The 25,297-nt window shown below is 38.4% G+C and overlaps 1 protein-coding gene across 3 annotated transcripts in view; it reads right to left on the bottom strand.

The window, feature by feature from the left end:
• Positions 1-25,297, bottom strand: part of tenm3 (teneurin transmembrane protein 3) — a 452,242-nt gene that overhangs the window by 191,455 nt on the left and 235,490 nt on the right. For all 3 annotated transcript variants that reach the window (XM_036574879.1, XM_036574878.1, XM_036574880.1), the window contains one exon: positions 4,715-4,940. In XM_036574879.1, the coding sequence (XP_036430772.1) occupies positions 4,715-4,940 (226 nt within the window). The remainder of the gene's footprint in view (positions 1-4,714; positions 4,941-25,297) is intronic.

The following is a 25,297-nucleotide window of genomic DNA, read 5'->3' on the forward strand; positions in this document are numbered from 1 at the left end:
TCTCCTTTCATTCTCGGTTCGTTCGTGCTGCTCCACTGCTGTCGTTCTCACAGCGCCTCTTTTCTGTCCTGTCTGCATAACTAACATCTGCCCCCCTTTATTCTCTCTGTCTATCTGTCTCTTTCTCTACTCTTGTCTCTCTCTCTTTTCTTTCTATCTCTCTACTCAGTCTTATGTCTTCTTTCTTCTGTCTTTTTTTGCTCCTTTTTCCTTCTTCTTTCTCTCTCTCTTACTCTTTCTTCCTCTCTCTCCTCCCTCTCTAGCTCTTGCTTTCTTCTTTCTCTGTCTCTTTTCTTTCCCTCTCCCCCCCTTTTTTCTTTCTCCTGCTCTCTTTTCTTTGTCTCTCTCTCTCTCTCTCTCTTTCTTAGTGCTCTCTCTCTGTCTCTCTTTCTCTAACACATTTCTGACAGGGAAAGGCTCTCTAACCTCAGTACAGTTTTTTCTGGAAGGTTTTATTTCATTCTGGTCCCACAGGCAGTTAAATGGTGGTGGACCGGGTGGGATGGGGTGGGGGGGGGGCGGTTAATGGATTGGGGTTTTGAAAAGAGGGGAGGAATCCCTCGTTCATTATGAAGTGTCAGAGTAAAACAGGCTAGTCACACACACAAAGACATCAATATGGCACTAAAACACATACACACACACACACACACACTTCCCAAACACAGCTTCCCCCCTTTTTTGCAATGTGGCCCCTGTGAATCAGCTCAGTGGTCACCTAAAGGGTCAACGCTGCACTGATTTATGGGAGGAAAACACTCAGCATCCCGTCTCTGGGGCTGACCAGACCAGTGTGTGTGTTTTATGTCTGTTATGAGCACTGGGAAACCTGTGAGTCAGGCCTCTAACCATCTTGATTTTGATTGATGATGTAACTGATGATGTAACTGATAATGTTTGACCCTTTGAAGTCTCAGTTATCACCAGTGACAACAAAAGCATGTTGTAATTTTACATGAATTATTTCTCACTCATAGGTCATGAAACAAGCGAAGGAAAGAAAGTGAAGATTCTAAACTTCCAATATATACCACATTTGTCTCTGTAAGTAGAAGAGAAAACATTTTATTAAGAATTAATAATATTAATAATAATAATAATTAATAATAATTTTACTAGAAATGAATGAATTTTATTATGAATTAGAAGAAAAGTTATTGCTGTGTGTACAGTCTTGTTCTGAGGAAAGGACAAAAAAAAGACATTTTTATCTTCTGTTGATACTAAAACACAGATGTTCAGACTCAAACCTGTTTAGACCCTGTTTAGACAGAATGTAAACTGAATGTATGTGTAATTCTTTATGTAACTGTATAACTAATGAAGTAAAGTGTAATTATATTTAAACTGTACATTAAAACAACATAAGCAATAACTCCCAACTTCTAAGATTTAACCCCTTGAAATTATTCAGTAACTAGTACAATTATTTAGTATCTACTATGAATTATTCAGTATCCACAATAAAGTATTTAGCAACTACTATGACTTGCTCAGTAGCTACTAAAATTATTCAGTATCTACTATTCTGTAACTATTATGAATTATTCTGTAACTACTATGAAACTAACTACTTGACAATGAAATTAAACTCTTACTGACAGAAAACATACACTGTCATTAGCCACTTTATTAAAAAACCCTCCCTTGTAGCTCTGCCCTGCTGGTGTACAGTTAGATATTTCAGCTCATCTGTGGACACACATTTTCTGTTAGCCATCCTCTAGCCCTTCATCCATGGTCAGTTTCTGAGAGGAAAGCTGCACATTCATGGATATTTTGGGTGGGGGTCCACTCTCAACGTAGCAGTGACACTGACGTGTGGGGTCCAGCAATGACGCTGTGTCTGATACACTCACACCAGCACCACACACACTACCATGCCAGTGTCACTGATGTGCTCAGGGATGAGGGATCAACCACTCCAATAACATCTACACAACAGCGGCCTTGTGGGCAGAAACTGACCAATGATGAATGCTGTAGGGGGAGCTGATAAACTGTACAGCAACAGATGGTCTACAGTCTGTAATTGTACCTTTTTTATAGTGGACCTACAAGATGGAGATCATAAAGTGGACAGTTTCAAACAGCAGACGGCGAGTGTACATGAGTTTTTAAAAAGCTGTTTATAGGTCGCTATAAACCAGTATCATAATATTCAAGTCTTGTATGAATGTTTTGAAGGCTCCGTGGGACTTGTGGGTGATTGGCAGATTTATTTCAATAGTTTATAAAGATCGCTGGAACATGGAGTGATGTTCCGAATTGAGATGAGAAGAGAAAATAACAGGCTTTGGTTTTTCATGCTTAGTGTTTTCTATATTAAATAAGCTTAAACTCATCACCACAGTCTGCAGTCTGGTCACACCACAAGTACTGAGCCTTAGAGGAGCTCTTTATTCCGAAATGTTACCTAGTCCCATTTCACTCATCTTTATGTGCATCTGTATGAATGTGTATACGTAAGTATGCATACTACTCATACATTTGGAATCACTTGTCAAATTAATAGTTTTGTTATACTATTCAGTAATAACTTATAGAATAGAGCAGAAATGTCACTCTCAATGCAGCTTTCCCAAATATTATGGAATCTTCACATCTGTTCATCATCCTGGACACATGTAACATTTCTTCGTTCTTCATAACGTCCTACAAAGTAATTGAAACCTGTGTAGATTTAGATTACTAGAATTGTTACATTTGCATTTTTTGACTTAGTTGATTACCAATTTGGTAACACTGTACAATAAGACGACAACAATTAACAGAAGTTAGAAAGCATTACTAAATTGTTGAGTAATGTAGCAACTAATCATTAACTAATGATAGAAATGAGGACTCACATTATTTTAGATTGTATTAAGTAGTTTATAATCATTCTTCAATGTAATGTCTCATTTAATCGTTAACTATGACAGTAGTAATAACTAGTATATTGTTTAAGATCTTATTAAGTAGTATATTCATGTGTTAATTATTACTTAATTGTCACTCAACAATTGGGACGGTAAGAAACTCAGCACTAATGAACAATTCACTGAAGTCTATGATAATGTCAAATTCTTAATTAAATAAAGTCTTAGATATCTACCTCCTGGAAACTTCATAAATGTGTAAGAGCATATATATATATATATATATATATATACACACACATCAGCACTGGTCACAGTCCAGATTTAAATCTTATAGAAGTGGCCATGTTTTTCAACTGCCATTAATGCTGAGTGGAAAAGTACTGACTCTTCTTTTAAAGAAATCAAAAGTAAAATGTATCCCATATATCTGTTTGTTTAATGATTTGTATTTAAGACCACTGAAAGCTTAATGTTTTGCCATATATGTATATATACACATAACAGGTGTATCAAGTATACATCTAATTCATTCAGCATTTTTTTTTATAAATACTGATGTGCACTTATACAGTTCTTAAGAGATATGTGCAGACTTTTAAGGGTCACAAAGAACATTAAATAATTATTAATAATGCTTATATGTTCAAGTAGTACATTCCAAAATAATTCTATTTCATATAATGTATAATACTGAAAATAACATGTTAGAAGTAAAGAAATGTGCTAACATCTACTTCTTGAAGAGAACAGAAAAAACAAGTGTCTACATGAAGACCATGGAGCCTGTCCACAGTTCTTAGCCTTTACCAAGAAGTCTTAACTCAGCATACAGATGATTCTCAAATGGCAGAGCGAGTATTAAACTGAACACTCTCTCTACCAGTTAGGATGATCTCAACACAAATATCTTTTAGGAAACTGGGCCCTAATTAGTTGGTTAACGATTTAGTTATGCTCATTAATTAACACTTTATTTGACATTATTCTGGACAATATAGTCAATACATTGCTCATTAGTGCTTAGTTCTTACTGTTGAGTTGCATTAATTAACACATTAATAAACTATTTAATAAAATCTAACACAATAAATTAGTTATCATTAATTCATTAGTTACCTCATTATCATTAGTTAATGATTAATTATGATATTACTTAACCATTTAGTAATGATTAAAAAGTACTTAAATTTCTATTTATCCTATTTATTTATTTCTATTTAATCATTAGTTGTTTACTAACGTTTAGTAACAATTATTACCCTCTTAAGCACTGTTAATAGATGTACTCTCTTACTATAAAGGCTTACTATTCATTTTAACTGGTCAACTTGTTGACTACTGGTCATTTTCACACTCAAAAAATAACACAAGTGTTTCGGACATCTGTCAACAAAGTTTTGTTAGTGTTTATATAGACTGTGTTGACAGATGCTGTGGTTTGAGGTATTTTGCTGTATTTCAGTACGTTTCAGCCTCAGAAACTATCAGAGTCCACGGTTCTCAAGACTCACCTGGTCTGGCTTATGAGCCTGTATTTCAACTCAGTCTTACACAGCGCAGTCGAATTAGTTTCATTTTGTGTTGTATTTCCATACTTATAAAGTATTTTGGGCTTTAAGAGAAGAACTGATTTCTGTTCTCTCCTCCTGCTGTATTTCAGATTTGTTCTTTGACTATATAACTAGTATATGCAACCCTTAATGTGACTACAATCATTTTATACGTTTATCTGCAACCAAATTTGTGATACATGTTATTGGAAACATTAATTCACTTTTGACTGGTGATTCCAAACTTTTGAGTGTGTACGTGAGCGGATTTGTGTGCATGCACTGATGTGTATATCTCACCTGCTTTCCAGCGGCACATTGCTGCCCAGGACCCAGCTGTCCTGCAGCGGGACGGACTCGGGCGTGGTGGGCAGCTCTGCGGGTGGGGGGGCCGGTGGGGCCGGGCTGGCGTTCCGCCGGCTCGTTGAGCTGTGGTTCAGAGCCGTCACCAACGGCTGCTGCTTATGAGGGGGAGGGGCTGGGGGCAGTGGGGACTGACCCTGCTGCTGCTGACAGGGCACTTGCTCTGTTGAAACACAAACAGACAGTAAAGTTAGTCAATGGTATGCTAAAGGAAGATCATCCAATTGTAGCAATGTTAGCACAATGGTACGATGAAGGAAAATTCATCAGGTATGAAAAAAGAAGATTAGTCAATGGCATACTTAAAGGAAGATTGGCCAATGATATGCTAAAGAAAGGTTAGCAGATGGTATGTTAATGGAAGAATAGCTAAAGGTATATTAAAAGAACAATTAGCCAAAAGTGTGCAAAAGCAAGGCTAGCCAATGGTATGCTTAAGGAAGTTTAGCGAGTGGTATACCAAAGAACGATTAGCCAATGGTACAATAAAGGCAAGACAAGTGTGACAGAGAGAGAACAACGTAATTTCCACTTTACTAGCTTTTGAGATAAACTAGCTAAACACAGCTTTCTTTCAAAGGCAGCAAACATCCTGTGTTTATAAGCTTCAAGTCTAACTATTCTTTAAATTTAATAATAATATTGATAGTTCAGGCTTTATTTGATGAGAAAACAATAATTGGTATTTGACCAAAAATCTGGTTTCAACATAATGAACCACTTTTGACTCAACACTACAAAATGAATGTGAACATTTGAAGAAGTGTTTTAGGATATATTTTTAAAATGTAGCTTAAACACTTATGTGGCTCCAATTTCAAACTGTAGCTTGCTGAAGTGTTTAGAACTGTTTAGATCCAAGTGCTGTTTCACCATTAAACAAATCTGTGAACAATTTCAGTGAATAACTCATTTTGAATCTTTATTGAAAAGAACTGTAATGCCATCCCCTATTCTGCAGGTCCTAATTGGGTGGTCAGTATGTGGAGACAAAGATTTAGAGCGGGAATAGCCAATGGCATGAAAGAAAGGGAATCACTGGGAGGAGTTGTATGCTGTTCTTGGTAATTAATCGCGACGGCTAAGTAAATGCGTTTGTATAGATGTGCTTTTTTTCATGGGGCAACATCTGGGAGACATTACGGCAGGGTGATGATGGGTTTAACTGTTCACCAGCTGTCTGACTGCTGCCTGCTTCAGGGCCTGATGAATGAAACTACCGTGGTAACACACACACACACGCTCGCCTACATATATAAACGTACAATTGGAATGATTAGAGGGCCAGGTTTGAGCACTCTGGTGCTGTAATTGCTCTAAATGTGCCCTTGGGTTTATGTAGGATGCCTCATATGAGGCTGCAGCAGCATTCCTAGCAGTGAAAATCATGAACAGCAGTAGATCCTTCATTACTGAAGAGCAATTCTGTCTTTCAGTTCCGATTACCGCATGTCTACTGCTAATGACTTTGCTAGGAACCTGCAATGCATAATGCCAACTTATTTCTGAGTTTTTAATACAAGCTTTAAATTCATGCTTCCTTCCTCTGCTTTTCTCCAGATTAAATGAAAAAAAGAAAAAAAACGATGCTTTGAATTTGCATGATTTACATTTGTCAGTCTGTTGCACGTAACAATAATATAACAATACAATTACTGTCTTTCAGTTTCTTTGCTAGGCAAGAATTGCACTGATGTAACATGCTATTCATGTAAACCCAACTGACACAAATAAATCACAAAAATACAAACCACCATTTAATTTAATGTACTAATTAAAGGAAAGCACATAGCTTTATTTGTTATTCAAGTTCGAGAAACTGTCTTTGACCGCTAAAAAGTTTGGACAGCATAGCTAAAAACAGTAGTAATAACTATCAAAGCAGTCTTCTTTTTTTTATGGGTAACAGTATGTCAGAAATCAAATAAGCAATTTCTAATGCCGTCAAAGTGGTACAACATAAATGCAATTAATTGTAATTAACTACACAAAATAATGTGATTAACGTGATTCATTATTTTAACCATTTTACATCCCCATAATTTTTCCGAGTACTGCACACGTTTTTCAAAACTAACCTGCACTTTCCTTCACATCAAGCAGAATTCACTTTGTCTTAATCTCTGTTTATCCTTTTAATACATTGATTTTGCTTAATCTAGTAAGTCGATTCATAGCAGTAGAAGCAACAGACACCATTAACCAAAACATCTCTGTATATCTCTGTACATTTAAATATTTTGCATATTGTGACTGCACAACAACGACGTTTGGCCAAACCGACATGGTGGCTGAGTTTGTTCAGTGCAGTGTATACTGCTTGCTGAACAGAACTCCTAATCACCCTGTAGTTTGTTCTGAGACCTCCCCCTGACTGTGATTACTCCACTGCACAAAGCAGGCTTCTAGTGAAGCTGAGAGGAAAGTTCTTTTTAAGCATACAGACAGTGTGTTCAGCAGTAGTTTGATTTTGTTTAGTTCTTTTGTAAGTTGACGTATACTGCCAGCTTGACTCAGATCGTGTGAAACGTGTTGCATCAGTACTGCATAATCAGTATTTATAAAACTGCTCCCATAAGCACATTGACAGTGAGCAGACCACACCGAGGTTGCAAGGGATGATACACACACCACTTGCATACCACACACACATTAACATGCTCTAGCCTCGTTGCTAAACAGCTTAGCTGGTTGTTTTAGGATTTGTTTATGATTTAATGACTCAAATTAAAAAGAAAGATCACATGGTTCCATTCAGTCTATGAGGGTGATGCCTTCATCCAAATCCCTGATCAGTCAATTCAATTTACTAACCCGAATCTTAACCCTAGTAAGGGGGAGAGGGGGGGAGAACAAGACAGAGCGAACAATTGCAAAAGCCAAAAAGTAAATTTCACTCCTTTATCACAGATGGGATGAAACAGTGGGAGATTCATGCCAAATAGCTCTTTCCAAAAGGCAGCCATGTGTTATTTACATAGCATGCTTCTACTGCAGTTTAGCACAGCGGAAGGCCTGAGTGGGCTAACAGACAGGGGTTAAACTGGACAGGAACTGTCCAGACCGGCACTCAGGCACACTCTGTATAACTTGGAATCTATAAACTGTCATTACATTAACTGACTAATCTGACCATTATACCTTCTATCATATCCTGTGCCTTTTCTTTCAAAGCACTGCTGTCACAATATTTCGCCTGGTCATATTTTTTATCTTCCTGCAAAATAACAGAAGCCAATATGGCCCCTAGACATAGTGTATTACAGTCTGTCAGAATCAATGTGGATATTATAGAATTTGTTTCCAAAATCAAAGTTGTTTATGACGTTTTGTCTTTGTTGACTGAACACTGTTGGCCCACAAAATTCAAATTTAACACTGCCACACACACAGGCCACCGACGACACACACAGGCCAGTGTCAAAGTGGTAGATGAGCCGTGGTGTGACAGGCGCATTTTCCTCAGCTTAGCCCTTTTCTAGTGGCCTGTGCATTTGGGCGATTCCTTCTCTTTCAACTCTGATACTCTCTCTCTCTCTCTCTCTCTTTCTCTCTCTCTCCACTGTCTGATCCTTCAGTGAAGTGACAGGTTATAGTGATGCCAGTTGACACGGGCACCTACTGCCCCCCCCACTCCAGCATTCCTGCAGTCCAAACACTGCCTGTGTGTCATGTGAGTATATGACCCACATAGCAACCTCCCTCTCTCTCTCACTCTCTCTCTCTCATTCTTCCTGTCACCCATAGCAATATATCAATATTCAACTCTGTAATGCAAATCCAGTGTGTATTGGTTTGTGCTATGTTTCCCTGTTGTGTGCATATATGTGTGTACATATTTGTGTGCACACACACAAATGCATGTGTATGGTGGGGGAGTGTGTGTGCATATATGTGCAAATATGTATGCATGTGTGTATGTGTGTGTGTGTATTGTCTGTTGTACTCCACATAGCATACCTTCCTTAATCTCAACCAGCAACTATTTTACTTTTTTCTAATAAAAGCTATAGTTTTTTGGAAAAAAATGTGTTACTTGTGAAAATAAAAATTCATATCTCCCTGAGGTGGATTTATCAATTTGTGAGCGTTGTTAGACCCAATAAAAAGATGAATACACACACATACACACACATACACCACTGCCAAGAATTACTACAGCATTAAGGTTCCAGATCACTTTCCACTAAAGCTGGCAGCATACTTCAAACAAACCAACGATTTAATGCAAAATGTCTTTTTGGCCAAAAGGACGTGGTGGTTCGAGTCCACATGGTGCGATGTGTGTGCCGACTTCTAAACAGAACTCAAAATCAGCACACTGTTTGTTCTGAGACCTCCCACTGATTGTGACTTATTTGCACATCACGTGTTGCCTACATCATTACATGTAGTGGTGCTAAATGAGAAAGACATACACAAAGCAATGATCTGGACAGTGCTAATGTAATAATGTACATCTATACACCTCTCCAGTAATAAAGCACATTAACGAGTGGTCAGTATAAATGTGCTAATGTACAGCCCTACACTGGAACAATGGGGAGTGGGGGTGGGGGCAGAGTCTGATTTGAAGTTTAAGTGAGATTTGGATGAACAAACATGTTGCATTGTTCTGAGCTGTTATTTTGCTTTGCTACATTTTAAGGAACTGAATTAAAGCCAGTTGAATTACTTATTATAACATGTCCATTTTTAAAGTGTCATATATTTTTACTGTGCACATTTCAGCAGTAATAATATACATCCCCTCTAACCTATGCACTAATTCTGTGCAGGACTCTCCACCCTGTTCTGCAACTAGAACATATGGTGAGATGCTGTTTGTGTCCGTGTTGAGGACAGGTAGAGAGAGGCAGAAACAGAGAGAGTGATGAGAGAGAGAGGTGAAAAGAGTGCAGTGTGTGTATGTGTGTGTGTGTGTGGCTCTGTGCTGTAGGCGACAGGGTCAGAGATGAGAACGGATCTGCTGTGATTTGATCACTCTGAACACATCCTGCCACTGGGGTTTCTCGGAGACTCCATGCAGAAGAGAGAGAGAGAGAGAGAGAGAGAGAGAGAGAGACAGTGAGTGTGTGTGTGTGTGTAAATGCTGTCCTCTACCAAACCCAATCCTAACTTTAAACTGATAGTTTAGTGAAAAAAGTCAGATTTACCCAGTTTCCCCTTCCTTATCCCAATCTGGCTTATTAGCTTATTAGCTTCTATTATTGTTTGGCATGATTCTGTCCATGTTTATAGATAACAGTGTGTAGTACACTGTCAGAAGCCACATAACCAAATTTATTTGATATTACTTAACAACTTAACACAGTTTGAAGCAAGTATGCGATGATTTAAGCATGTAAATGCTAACTGGAGGGATATAAACAAAGTCCCTAGAGGAAAATCTGTCTACTCAACAGCCATCTTGGCAGCAGCCCTGGTCAGTTATTTCTACTTATACACTCATACAAGACCAGTCTTCTATCTCTTTGAATGGAAACTAAAACTGGAACTGAAAGCTGCATTAACATTTCAAAAACATATTTGAAATCACTGAGAAAATCAGTGTGAATAGTTTGTATCGTACAGCTCAAATAACACACAAAATGTTTTTTCAACTTGTTCTAGCTATCACACTATATTGAAGGGTGGGACTTTCCTTGTCAACAGAGGAAATGTTGAGCGCTATGAGTTTTCTCATTTATTTTTCAACCAGTGACCGACCTTTTTCCTCCTTCAACATTTCTGATATCAGTTTGCATTACTTGTTAGATACAGCTGATCGACACCATTTGGTGCAATAGGGGGAAACTGGAAATTTGATTGTTTGCAATCTATCTATTGCTTTATCTTTGTGAAACAAAAAACCTGCTTTTGGAAAAAAAAAAAAACTTTTCCTCATGGAGAGCACTCTATTGTCCACACAACCACTAAATGTTCATGTTTTCAACATCCTGAAGGGACCTGGGATCCACAAAAAGATAAATACACACCAAAAACAAAACAAAGAGACAAAGATACATCTATTCTCCAGCCAAACCACAGGCAGTGTCTAAGCTTCAGAATCCTCGATCACGCACACACACTCAATCCCTGTCAAAACTGCCCCTAAATATTATCTCGCTACAGTGCTATAGGGTAAAATCCCCTGCTTAGTATACACTCCTCTGGCTCTCAGGACTCTGCTATGTTATATAACCCCTCTTCATGTGGTTTAATTATTTCTCCCTTGTAGCTTAAGAGAACCTGTGAGGAAATGCAGATTCTAAACTTTAAATCCTTACCACATTTAAGTTTGTAAGTAGAAGAGGCGTTATTGTGATTTGAATTTGATGAAAAGTTATTGTTGTGTGTACAATCTTACTTTGTGGGTAAAAAAAATTCTTACATTTTTACAATGTTACATATTTTAACATTAAAAAAAGTCAGAAGAGCAGAGTCGAGCATGTCAATATAGAATGTAAACTGAAGGCAAACGCATTACGTAAGTGTGATCACTAATGTAATTATGTAATTACTTATAAATAGGATTCCATGATATAATAAAATGACAATAACTCAAGATTACTTTTAGGGATTGAACTTTTTTCCTGCCACTGAACACACACAAACACACACAAACACACACACACACACACACACACACACACATAGACACACAAGACCAGTTGCGACTACCATTAGGCCGAGAGGAAGTGGCTCTTTTAAAGAGAAATGCAGCAAATCCTCCAGAGAGACAACTTCAAAAGCCCAAACTGGCCGTCTGAGAAGAGAAAGCCCCCAGCTTACTATAAATAAACCAACAAAACAGGCAGATAGTACACAAATCTCAGCAAGACTAACCTGTAATGCAGAACCGCCAAAAAAGCCACATCAGTACCTCAACCCCATTAAGTTCAGGCAGAGGTTACATCATCAGAAGTGTGCAGACATAAACTACACACAACAACAAAGCTTTTTTGGAAATAAAAAAGTTCTTTAGGTCTTTAGAGATTAAAAAAAATCCTTTATAATCACAATTTCTCTTTTTAAGCACAGAAGAAACTGCATGTTGAAACATGCTAACTGGTCATGCTTAAGAACAATCTATTAGAATTGAATTAAAAAATGCCTCTTCCAATCTATTGAAATTAAATTACAACATACAAATTCCTGTTCCACCTGGAAAGATGAGATTTTATAAGAAGAGAAACAAAATGAAAGCAAATAAAATGTTACATGTGGTTCATTCTGTGGAGTCAGCAATTTCACCCACACACACTTGTAATTAATGTTAATTTTGAGTGGAAATAAATAAATGAGGGGTGGACTCAGACATTTGCACATCACAGTATTTTATATGTAAGTACCGATATGTCATACAAATGGCACATATGCATTACATATATGTAAGTAGCTATATATTTTGAAGAATGCACAAAGTTAGGACCATTTTGGTGGCACACACACACACACACACACACACACACACACACACAGCCGTAAGTCTTCATGGCTCTTCTCCATGACATCTCTGTTAACACAGTCCTGTTTTGCTGCCATGTGTGTGTAACCCAAGTTGCAGACGGCCATTTGTCATGCTGCACTCTTTCTTCATCCCTTGCTCATATTCCTGCCCCCAGCTGCCCCCTGACATGCCCAATAACACTCACTTACACTCACTTAAGCCTCCTGACCCCCAGAGGTCATGACCCCTCTCTCTTACACCCCAAACCACTGCTGAGCCTGGAGTGTGTAGATGGACTGAACAGATGCGTGAGGTTTATGAGGTTTTATAAAGCAGGCTTTGAAACACAATCACTGATGGATGGTCTTAAGTCATCAAATGTGGTCTGTCAGGGTCTCAGATGGAGAAAAATGCTTTAAAGTGTTTGTTTAAAAAAAAACAAATCAAATTTCCCCCCAAGTTCCTGCCTTACCCTAAATGTAGTCAATCAGCCAAGACATGTCTGGTGTCTGAAGTCTGGTGTCTTGTTTAATTTTGCACTGAAGCTGTGAGGCTAATGTAGGAAAAAAGTAATGGAAGCTTATACCCACCAATTAGCACTGTACAAACTACATGTCTACGTCATCACACACGTGCCTCAAACTGTGTTGAGTGATCTCAAATAGACACATTTATTTGATTTCTGACACTGTATGACACACTGTTAGCTATGGGTTTTTAATATGGCAAAAACATAAGATCACAATGCTTCGAGATATTCAGTCTGATAAGCTGAAACACTCAAAAAAAGAACCAGAAGTTCCATAAAAAATTTAATACAATGATTTATACTGCATTAAACTAAACAGGACTAAACTATGCTCTCTTTGTAAGGAAACATGCAATTGGTCAGTGTTCCTAAGTACTGCTCATATCCATAATTTGTGGATTGTGGCATAGTGTTACAGTATTACCTTTGTAACGATAAGTACTGTCCTATTGCCCATCTGAACTGTTATCTGTAAAGATAGACTAAAGTAAACTAAAAGCTAAAAGCCATATTAGCTAGCTTGAGGCCTGAATTTGCATAGTTTTGTCGATTTTTTTTATAGTTTTGACTGTTATAAATAACAGTATAATAATTATTTCACGTGAAAGGGATTACAGCCAGCAGGTCTGTGTACGTGTGCGTGTGAATTTATCTCCTAATGGCAGCAAGCTGATAGCTGTTGGAAACAGCAGCGATGTGATCGCTTATCTGTCCCAACAAATCTTGCACACTCTCTCATCTACTCTTGTGTTTCACAGCAGTACACAGACAGTTTGACCTCTACTGCCAGTGTGTGTGTATGTGTGAATCTGCCTGCTAGCGGAAGTGCTAATGCACACCCCAAAGTCACTGTTTACATGCTAGCTGTCAGCTTTTGCTCTTCCTTCCTTCACCTTGGCCTGCTGAAGACACACACACACACAAACACACATCCATCACTTCTTTTTTCAACAAACAAGTGGGACACTTTCCCTTTAATCCCCACAGTGGCTTTGCACTCATCTTTTAGAGACACGTCTTCCTCAAAGTAAGCGTAAAATAGGGGGACAAGCAGGGACGCTCAATAGGACACATCCATCGGCCTCTATCTCACACACACACACACACACAGACACACACTGGTTCAGAGTGGAGTGCAGACGGGGGGTTTAGCTGGAGTTAAATGACGCCTTATATGATGGACTACAAATGACAGGTGGTGGAGGGAGGACAGCAGAGTACAGGAGAAGGGCAGCGGAGAAGACTGTGAGAGAGAGACAGAGAGAGAGAGAGAGAGAGAGAGAGAGGGAGAGTAAGTTAAATTCCATCGGCAGCACAACCAGTGTAACTGAATGAAGTATTGATTAACCAAACCAGGCACCTTCATCACTGTTCTCATTAACAAGTCCTTGTCATCAGGTGAAGTACCATCAACTTTGAAGACTGCAAGAGTACTTCCCATCCTGAAGAAGCCCTCGCTTGACAGCTCTGATGTCAACAACTACAGACCGGTATCACTCCTTTCTTTCCTTTCAAAAATTCTTGAACGTGCAGTCTATAATCAACTGTCTCTCTTTCTCACGCAGAACCAGCTCCAGGACCCCAACCAGTCTGGCTTCAAACGAGCGCACTCAACAGAAACTGCTCTTATAGCAGTGACAGAGAAGCTCCAGTCAGCAAGATCAGCCAGTATGTCATCTGTCCTGATTCTTCTTGACCTCTCAGCAGCTTTTGACACGGTCAACCACACAATCCTTCTGGATGTCCTCACCAACCTTGGAATCACTGGCTCTGCGTGGAAGTGGTTCAAGTCCTATCTGGAGGATCGCTCTTATCAGGTAACATGGAGAGGGTCCATATCCTCTCCATGCAGGCTCTCCACTGGTGTCCCACAAGGCTCGGTGCTAGGTCCTCTTCTCTTTTCTCTTTACACTAGCTCTCTTGGCAATGTAATATCATCTCATGGCTTCTCTTATCACTGTTATGCTGATGACACTCAACTAATGCTTTCTTTCTCACCCTCGGACACACAGGTTTCCAGTCGGATCTCGGCATGTCTGTCTGACATCTCTTCATGGATGGCAGCTCACCACCTGAAGCTCAATCCTAGCAAGACTGAGCTACTGTTCATCCCTGCAACTACAGGTCCTCATCAAGATCTTGCCATCTCATTCGAGAACTCTCTGATTGTCCCGTCAGCAGAGGCAAGAAGTCTTGGTGTGGTTTTGGATGGCCAGTTATCGTTCTCGACTCACATTGTGAACCTAACTCGGTCATGCAGATTTCTGCTGTTCAACATCCGGAGGATCCGACCCTTTCTCTCGAGAGAGGCCACTCAGGTGCTAGTGCAGTCTTTTGTCATCTCAAGGCTTGACTACTGCAACTCGCTCTTGGCTGGTCTTCCGATGCAGGCCATCAGGCCTCTGCAACTCATCCAGAATGCAGCAGCAAGACTCATCTTCAATCTCCCAAAGTTCAGCCACGTCACCCCACTGCTGCGCTCCCTTCACTGGCTTCCTGTAGCTGCACGCATCAGATTTAAAACCCTTATGCTTGCCTACAAGGCCAAAAATGGACCAGCCCCTCCCTACTTGATGGCAATGGTCAAATCTCGAACTGTACCACGAGCCCTTCGAGCTTCGAGTACAGCTCGGCTTGACCCGCCATCCTTCAAGGCGCGTGGAAGGCAAGCAACTAGACTGTTCTCTATGCTGGCACCCAGGTGGTGGAACGAACTCCCACTGGCTGTCCGTACAGCAGAGTCTCTCGCTGTCTTCAAACGCAGACTGAAGACACACCTGTTTATTCAGCACTTAAATGAGCACTAAATTAAGTATTGATTGTAATGTATTGTACAGCACTTATGTATTTTATCGTATTGCACTGTTCTGTGTTTAACTCTGTCCCTTTTTCACTAGGTGTCAATGACCTTCTGATTCTACCAGTATCTGAGCTTAGGACTGACTTTCTCTCTAACCTATCGGTAGCTAGCGAAGATTCTTTCTCTGGATAGACAAAGCACTTTTTGTAAGTCGCTCTGGATAAGAGCGTCTGCTAAATGATGTAAATGTAAATGTAAATGCATTAGATCACACCTACAAATAATACTGGGCTTACTCAAGTGGAGCGGGTTGGAATTAGGTAAAGTGAACACAGCAACACTGTATTAATGTAATTTGTATTCATTCAAATATTTGTATTTTTCTGAGCAAATAAACACTGCCCACTTAAATAGCTTTTTACATCTATATTCTTAAAGTGCCTAAAGTTTTTGCATCAAAGTGAATGTTACTGATTTTTTTCTTCAGTATTTTTAGCATTATTCGTGCTATGCATTTCATTCATTGCTTTGGCTATGAGAGTGAAAAAAGGAAAAAGAGAAAGATAAAGACAAAAGAGAGAAAGAGAGAGATGAGGATGGGAAAGAGAGAGAAAAGAGTAAAAGAAGCGAGGACGTTAAGAGTGACTCAGAGCAACAGTAAGTAAAGTAATAAACTTTTTGTTTATTTTTTGATAAATCATTATTAGCAACGACGCTCTTCAGTATATAGTTTGCTAGTGCTTTGGCAATACTGCAGTAAACAGTGTTGCTAATTAAGCCCAGTGAACTGAAATGAACTGAGTTAAGAAATGAAATGAGTTGAATTACTACTGAATGTTCAATGCTTTTTCAATACTGCAATTTGGCAAAAATTCAAGCTAGCACCAGGATGACATAGCATTTTACCTGGAATTGAAGGTTTGCATTGATAAAAAAGAAACTGAATTAAACAAAAAAATAAATTATGACATTAAATTTTGATGTTTTTTTCTGTGTGCAAAAGCGGGACACAACAACCCAGTGAGGTTAGGAGAGAAAAGAAAAGAGGAAACAGTGGTAGGAAGAGGAATCAGCGGAGGAAGAGCAGGGGCCACAGGAATTTAGGCTGTAATTATCCCAATCAGTGCGGCTGACAGAACTCCACGCTGTCTTTAGAGCATGTGTTCATGCAATATACAAAGGAATGTTTAAGCAGAAAGGTGCTAAAACAGGGCTGAATAGGTTAAAGAGAACACTTCAGTCAATCAGATAATTAGACACCCAAGAGGTTTGTGTTTACCCTAAAGATGGAAACCACACACATGGCCACTGCACACAGCTCAGCTCAGCACACACTAGACTGAAAGGCTGCATATGAAATCACACTTCAATTGCGCCAAAATATTATTCTCAGAATTAACAAAGTTAACTTTTTGCAGGTTAGATCAGCAGCCCCTCAACATTTCTGTGCATGTCCCTGGTTGTGTGGTTGTAAAAACAATACATGCTGTTAAGGCCTTTACACACCATGCACAATTTAACTGTATGTCAGTAAATGTGTAATTTTTCACATGGTGCCAATGCGACATTATTTGTTCCATTTTTGCAGGTGACTGGAACTCACTTGAGCAATCGCTGTGGTCTCTGACGTTGGTGTGTTGACAATCACAATGATCGTGTCCCAGCAACTCTTTTTAACAAATGTCAAAAGGTTATTTTGTTTGTTTTTGCATCGTCATGTGTGGGGTTGTATCTCTAAAAGTAACTCAAACCAAGTTATGTATTTCTGAATAGTTTCAGCTCCCGAATAAGGCAGCAAAACATACTTTCTTAAAACGTGATCCTTTGCAATTTTTGTGAGGTGTAAATTATCTTGAGCACATTTAGTATATCCAAAATATTGTCATGTTCACTGCATTCGGCATTATGATAAGTGGGATTTCTCTCCTTTAGACGAGGAACTGGGGAAACGTCAGCCAGACTGTCGTCAATAACGTGTTGGAGATGTTAAATGACATTTCAGAAGTGTATGTATCTAAAATACTATCATGTTCAATTGTGCAATAGCTAGCACAAGCTTCCTCCAAAATGTGACGTGCCACTGCACAACATCACTGGATGCTTCAACAAGCTTGGAGGAGAACACTGACAGAACTAGCTAACAGACGCCCGTGTTGGCAAGCATTGTGCTGAGTAATGGGGGAGAGAGAGGGCCATCATACACACTGAGAGAGTGAGGCCAATTATGCCCTCTCTTGGACTTCAGGCAAGGATGACTGGCTGGGGCATTACCAGGGATCGAACTCACAATCTCTAAAGGACAGGGCCCACTGTGCACAGGTCTGATGTGAAGATGCATTTTCCAAATATTTCACTTTTTCACATCATTTATTTCTATTGCGTTTGGTATTTAAAGGCCTTTAGAAGTCTTGGTTTGAAAAAAAATTGTTATATTTTTGTATGAATTATTTCTCACATGTAGCTCATTGAAGTACGAGGAGAATTCTATCAAAAGTGCATATTCCAAACTTTAAATCCTTAAATCCATATTTGTGTTTGTAGAAGAGATATTTCATTATGACTAAATTTGCTGCAATGTTATTCTTGTGTGTACCATCCCGTTTTGCGCAAAAGAAAAACACTTAGATTTCTGCTGTTTTTCCATTAAAAAAAAGTACAGAGCTACAACTTAAAACCTGCTAATACAGAATGTAAACTATATATAAATGTAACTATATCAATAATTATGTAATTACATTTGAATAGTCGAGCAAAAAACAATGATAACTCTAGATTTGTGAAGGTCAGAAGTTGCTTTTTGGGAGCCTTTTACAATTTACCTCAGCCATAGCAATTCAAACTTTTTCATCACCAAAAGTCCAAAGTTTAGAAGACGTGACATTAAAGTGTCCAAAAGGTTTAGACACTAAGTGTTCTATGTTCTACCATTGCAAATAAGTGTGCACTCAATTTCTGGAGCACACAAATCATGAAAAGTGTCACATCAAGCATGGGAGATATGAATGAACATTCTTGGGTTGTAGCTTTGGAGCAGCTTTCAGAAAGAAGGTCAGATATGTTTGAGATTTGTTGCCAGAAGTTCTCTGTCCCAGTGGTCTCACCAGGGGGTCCAATGTAAGAATATCAGTCATTATTCTTGTTTTAAGGCAGAAATCTTTGTTTCAGCACACACACAGCGCTTGGCATTATGATAAGTGGGATTTCTCTTTTAGACAAGGAACTAGGGAAATGTCAGCCAGCCTGTCGTCAATAACGTGTTGGAGATGCTAAATTGACATTTCAGAAGTGTGTGAGTCCCTGAAAGCCAATGCCAAAATTCCCCGGGTCCTGACAGGAGCGGAGGGAAAGGTTATTTGTCAACAACAAGGCAGCCTGTCATGTCTCACCTTGCAGAACTTCCTTCAGTTTTATCGGTGGGAGGGGGATTACAGCTGGGCCAGAAGAAACGATGCAAAAACACACGCCTTTCTTACCGAACACATCTTCTATTTCTTCCCCTCATCTTTCAGAGAACTCAACACCCACACTTTAATGACTGATACAAACAGCTATACTATAGTTTCTCTGAATTACGAAGTAAATTGAAGTACTTCTACTGTTGAGTCTTTAATCTGCATTACTATCTGATTAATATTTAGAAAATGCTTTTTCACATCATACCTATGCATATACTATCTGATCTTTCACCTGGATTTTTAGTACAGTTTGAAGTACTTAGACCACTGTTTCTTTAAATTTTACTATCAATTTCATGTTTCATTTACACTAGTGCAATGCTTGCAGTACTTATACTACTATTGTTTTGTTTTTCAATTTACACAGTTGTAAAATTTGCGGCACTAAATCTGCTGGTTCTTTCAGTTCACACGTTTGTAAAGTGTGCAGGAGTCAAACAATTCAGTCTTTCAATTGACACTATTGTAAGGTTTGCAGTACATATACTGTTGTTTTTTTAATTCTCACAATTGTAATATGTGCTGTATTTTTAATATTAGTCAATTTTCACTTTTGTAATGTTTGCAGTGTTTATACTTTGGTTCTTTCAACTAGCACTAATATAAATGTTTGCATATAATGTACTGTATCACTCAGGTATCTACACTCCTCAAATAAGAGTTATTTTATTATCCTCACTGTTACATTTACACATCTCTTATTTGTCATGATTTATAAAATATGCTGCTTGTCACCTTCTTTTTAATTTTTTTTTAATGTTTTCACTGTCAATTAACGTTTAACTTAATTGATACCTTTCGTTAGCATAAAGCAGGTATGTGCTAATCTTTTTGAATCTATTTTACATAAGAAAATCAATGAATGAAACATGAAAAAGGGCAGTTTTTGCAACTTGGGTAGTATGGACTGTGTAGTGAAATGTTTGTTTTAAAAGTTCACCAATTTATTAAAAAAAGGGTGAAATGTGGTTTTCAGTGATATGGGCTCTTTCATTTTGCAATGTTTTGCAGTTTAATACGTTTAGTTATTGCAAACTGACAAAGCAAGCATCCATCTGAACCTCAGCCAGAGACTTACACCAGCTAAAACAGAGAGTTCACACGAGAGGTGTCATGAAACTAGCACTTAACAGCAGGCGCTATTGACTTTTAGGGTAATCCAGATGGCTAGCGGGCTAATTAAGACACTCTGGCCCTCCGGTGAACTGGACGTTAATGATCCATTGACGCTGTGGGTAAGAGGAGGCCTAAATGAGCTTTTGCTAAACTCTAAGCCTCTTACCTCCTCTTAAAGTTTCTTACGTCTCTGAAGGATAAGCTATGCGGCCACAGCGGCTGAAAAGGCCGAAGCTTCACTGCCGAAAAAATCGTAATGCTGTCCAATCAATTAAAGACACAGCATTCAGAGAAAAGCAAACACAAAGACACGGAGAGAGAAAGAGAGGAAGAGAAGTAGAGAGAGAGAGAGAGAGAGAGAATGAGTATTAATCACAATATGTCACTGCTGTTGAGTGAATAACTGTATCATGCAGGAAAGATTAACTCCATACACACGCACACACACACAATAATTTTTTACATTTGTTACAGAAACTCTAAAACATTCTTATTTTAATATTTTTCAGTTTTCCTGAATTTCATAATCCAAATCTTGGCAATACAAATGTTTTGTTATTACCTACCCGAATAAAGAACACTGAACTGAATAGAGAGAGAGAGAAAGAGAGAGAGAGAGAGAAAGAGAGAGAGAGGGAGAGAGAATGGAGAGAAAGGAGAGAAGGTGCGAAAAAGAGAGGATGAATAAAAAGAAAGAAAGAGATGAGAGAGACAGAGAAAGGGAGGAGCAAGGAGAGGACAGAGACAGAGAGGAGGGAGGGGAGAGTGAGAGAGACAGTAAGAGAGAAAGAGAAGGAAAGAGAGAGTTAAGTTTGGTGTTCTAAGCTTCAGCAGATGGAGCACCTAAGAGTTCTGGGTAAATTCATTCTCCACTGCAGAGATCAACCTCTGAATGTGTGTGTGATTGTGTGTGTGTCTCTTTGTGTCAGCCAGGACATGGCGTCCTCTGATCAACGACCCAGACAGAATTGAAAATACCTCTTTTGTAAAGCGGCCCTGGATGACAGGTGTGTGCGTGTGTGTACGTGTGTGTGTGGTTGAGGAGAGTTCTGGGGGACAATGCAGGTGCAGTGATGAGGAGACATCCATTTCCCACACAAAAAGAAAGAATAAGAGAAAAAATGAGTGAAAGAAAAGGAGAGCGATTCAAGGCATGTCCTGCTGATTTTTTCCCTCTTTCACCCAAAGCTGCTCTTACAGCCAATTTAACACTAACTCTCTACATCGCATGACAGAGAGAGAGGGGAGAAAGAGTGATTGAGAAGAAAGAAAAAGAGAAAGTGAGAGAGAGAGGGAAACAGAGTGAGAGAGAACGAACGACAGAGAGAAAGAGAGAGGGATGTTTTTTCCATATAAATTAGCCACAAAAACATATTTAGCCTCAATATTAAAGAAATTACTATATCTACTATTTCTTCTAATGTATCTATTCTGGAGATATAAGGGTTTGTCATATATATACATATATATATATATATATATATATATATATATATATATATATATATATATATAAAACATCTTACTAAAATTCCATATCAATGTCATCGTTTATAACTTATTATTTGTGGTTACTATGTGTGATCATGCCATTTGTAGTGTCTAATGTCTAATGCTTACATTTTCACATTCTGTGCAGATTATAAAATGTTAACTTTCTTATTTTATTATTCTTTAATATTCCTAAGCTTTGGCTTTGCAAATGGACTATTTATTATTCAGGGCAATAAAGCAGGCTGAACTGTAAGCGAGAAACACATCATAATTAACTTGTGTGCCATAACCATTACCAGTTCACTGCAGTCTGAGTTATATGTGGCTTCCCTTCGTCTCCAAACAGGAATCCAGTGTATTTTTCTAGCGTTATTAATGACGCGGGGTCTGAGGTGAAAGGGGGGGCCTTCATTTTAGCATGGAATGGCAGGGAGGGTAACTTAGAGATGAAAAAAAAGAAAAAGAAAAAAAACAAAAGACTCATCATTCCTTTCCACCCAGAATCCCTCACTCATCAAACAGCAGCACATTTCACTATTTGTGGAAGATAAATAGCAGCAGGTTATGACATTTATCTGCCCGCTCTCTATGATTTTCTGGGGGACAAAAGTGGTTTTTAAATATTGACAAACTCAAGGGCAAATCATTTCAGGAGATCAATGCAACCTCAGGCAGGGATATAACATACTGAGCGAGAGAGAGAGAGAGAGAGAGAGAGAGAGAGAGAGAGAATCTCTCTCCTCTGTCCGGCTTTGTTAATGACAAATAATCTAGTTTAATCTAAATAACTGATTTTCATTCATTTTCATTCAGAGAGAAAGGAAGAGAGAGAGGGGGATTGAAAGGGAGAGGGAGTGAAAGAATGTGGGAAAAACAGAAAAGGAGGCAGAGAAAAAGGGGAAAAAGTGTGGCAGAGTGAGAAGTAAAGTTAATGAAAAAAGAGAAAGCAAAAAAACAAACAGAAAGGGAGGAGAGGAAAAAGAGAGAAAAAGAGGGGGCAAAAAGATGGAAAGAGAGATAGAGAGGGAGCAAAAACACAGATAAAGATAGAGTGAGAAACAAAAGACAGTGAGAAGATAAAGAGAAAGTGAAACAGGAAAAGAGAAAGAAAAGAGAGAGAATCAGAGAGAGGTAAGTATAAACAGAAAAAGAAGGAGTGGAAGAAAGAGGAAAAAGAGATGGAGAGGGGGAGGAGAATGAGAATGAGAAGCAAAGAGAGAAAGAAGAAAAAGAAAGACAAGTAACAGAAAGGTAACAGAGAGAGAGAGAAAATGCAAGAGAGAGAGGAAACAGAGAGTGGGTAAGAGAGTATAGAGAGAGAGAGAGAAAGGAGAAATAGGGAGTGAGCAAGAGAAAGAGAGTAAGAAAGAGACAAAAAGCCAAAAAACAGAAAAGTAATTACGCTACTCAGAGTGTTGTAGATTTCTCAAACTGTCAGAAAGTGCAGAGGCAATTTTAGACGTTCCAGAGACGCCGAGCCAAGCCGCAGGTTCATAATGCGCCATAATTCAGAGTAATTGCAGCGCAGAGCAGAGGGATATTATTCTCCTTCTTTGATGAGTCCCCTGATATCACCATTTGGAGGTGAATAAAAGGGTGAATTAAAGTGCAAAGTTGTAGTTCTGAGGCAATAAAAAGGAAAAAGGAAATTGAATATGGAACGTTAAATTGAATGTGAGATAAACAGGCGCCGGTTCAGATTTTAGTAAATGAGCGGAGAAATCTAAGGCTGTTGGTTCATTACGGAGAATATTTATCTGAAGACAAATGGCTTAAGGGTGACTCCAGAATGAAAACAGGTGTTGGGTTGGTGATGTAAACATCATCAGTAATAAAACCTAAAAACTCTACACAGGCCTTTGAGATCTCGGACAATGGACACTGATGTTATTAGTGACTTTTACACATTTAATGGAGTAAAATGAGATTCTTTAGTCTAGAGAGCTGTTGTCTTGTAATCTATAAAAAGTGTGCTTTTGTTGGACTTAAGTGATCACTAACAAACTAATGAGCACATTATTCTCTAAGCACACTTTATGTCTTAACAAACTCTCTTATTTTACACTGTTAACTTTCCAAAAAGAGGACTAATCACAGTTCAAGATTCAGTAAAGATTACAGATTCCACACGGCAGTGATGTGTCTTTAATTGGAAGAAGTCTAAATGTATTTCTCAATGCTAAAGAAATGAGAACAGATTTTCCACTGCTGATGGAAAAAAAATCTAACGCTGTTAAGTTTCATTTGGACATGGTTTGGTCAGGACAATGACCAGAACTTTTAGACTACAGAGTTGCTGTCTAGTAAGTAATCTGAGAAAGTGCATGAGAAAATAATTTATTTGTTGGACCTATGTGATCATTAATGGCCTAAGAGTTAGTTTACGTATAGATATATACAGTGTGTCTTACAAAACTCACTTTTTAACAACACTTTCCAATATGAGGAGTAATCACAATTTAAAGATCACAGATGTTGAATATTTGAGTGGAAAGTGTTTTTAATTGGGGGAAATCTGAGTGTATTTTTCATTGATAAAGAGAAGAGAACAGAGAAAATTAATATTCTGTTTTGCTTAATTTGGACTTGGCTTGGTCAGAAGTTTTAGTCTAGAGAACTTCTGTCTAGCATGATGTTTTTTTTGGATCTAATGGATCACTGACAACCTAAAGAGGTAATTTCTCTCTTAATGCACCTCATGTCTTACAAAACCTCCTGCTTTCTAAAAAAGGGAATAATCACAGCTCAAAGATTACTCATGATGTATCTTTTGGGCAATGATGTGTTTTTAATGGGTAAAAACCTGAACATACTTCTCACTGCTAAAGAGATCTTCCATCTTTGACAGAGAAAAAAACAGATTCTACTTGGAATTATTTTAACGTGATTTGGGATGAAGAATGAACAAAAGAAGTTGTTTTTGGCCTAGCTGCTGTTAAGTAAATCATGTCAAAAGGAAAGCCTTTTGTTGAACCTAAGTGATCACTAACAACTTTATGAGTTAACTTCATCTCTAAACACACTTTGTGCCCCTTTTTAACACCGCTAACTTTCTGACAAGAAGAAATAATCACAATTTAAAGACTACTGATGAAACACACAGAGGGTGTTTTTGTTGGACCTATGTGATCACTCATGGCCTAATGAGTAATAGGCAACTGGCATTTTCAAATTTTGTGGGGAAAAAAGAAAGAACAATAACCTAAAACAGAAATGGAAACAAAAGCAGTTTTGTTGAAAAAGTGGCAATATTTAACACCACTAGCTTTCTAAAAAACAGGCAGTGTTTTTCAGTGAAAGAAACTTAATTTCTCAGCGCTGAGGAAATGAGAACAGATCGCGTCAGGCAAAAATCTATTTATGTTTAGTTTAATTTGGACTTAGTCAGGAGAAAAAAAAACATAGAAGAGGTTTTAGTCTGGAGGGCTCCTTTCTAGTAAATAATCTAAAATAAGTTTTTTGTTGTTGTGTTTGGACCTAAGAGATCATTAAATGTAATCTGAGGAGAGTTTTTATTGGAACTACGTGATCACTCACAGCCTAATGAGTGAGTTAATCTGTAAACACACTCCATGTCTTACAAAACTCCCTCTTTTACTTAGCTAGCTTCCTAAAAAGAGGAATAATCACAGTTTAAAGATTACGAATGATGAAGCTTTGGGGCGGTGATGTGTTTTTAATTGGGAGAAATCTG

This window comes from Colossoma macropomum, unplaced genomic scaffold, assembly GCF_904425465.1.
Source record: "Colossoma macropomum unplaced genomic scaffold, Colossoma_macropomum, whole genome shotgun sequence".
NCBI classification, from domain to species: domain Eukaryota; kingdom Metazoa; phylum Chordata; class Actinopteri; order Characiformes; family Serrasalmidae; genus Colossoma; species Colossoma macropomum.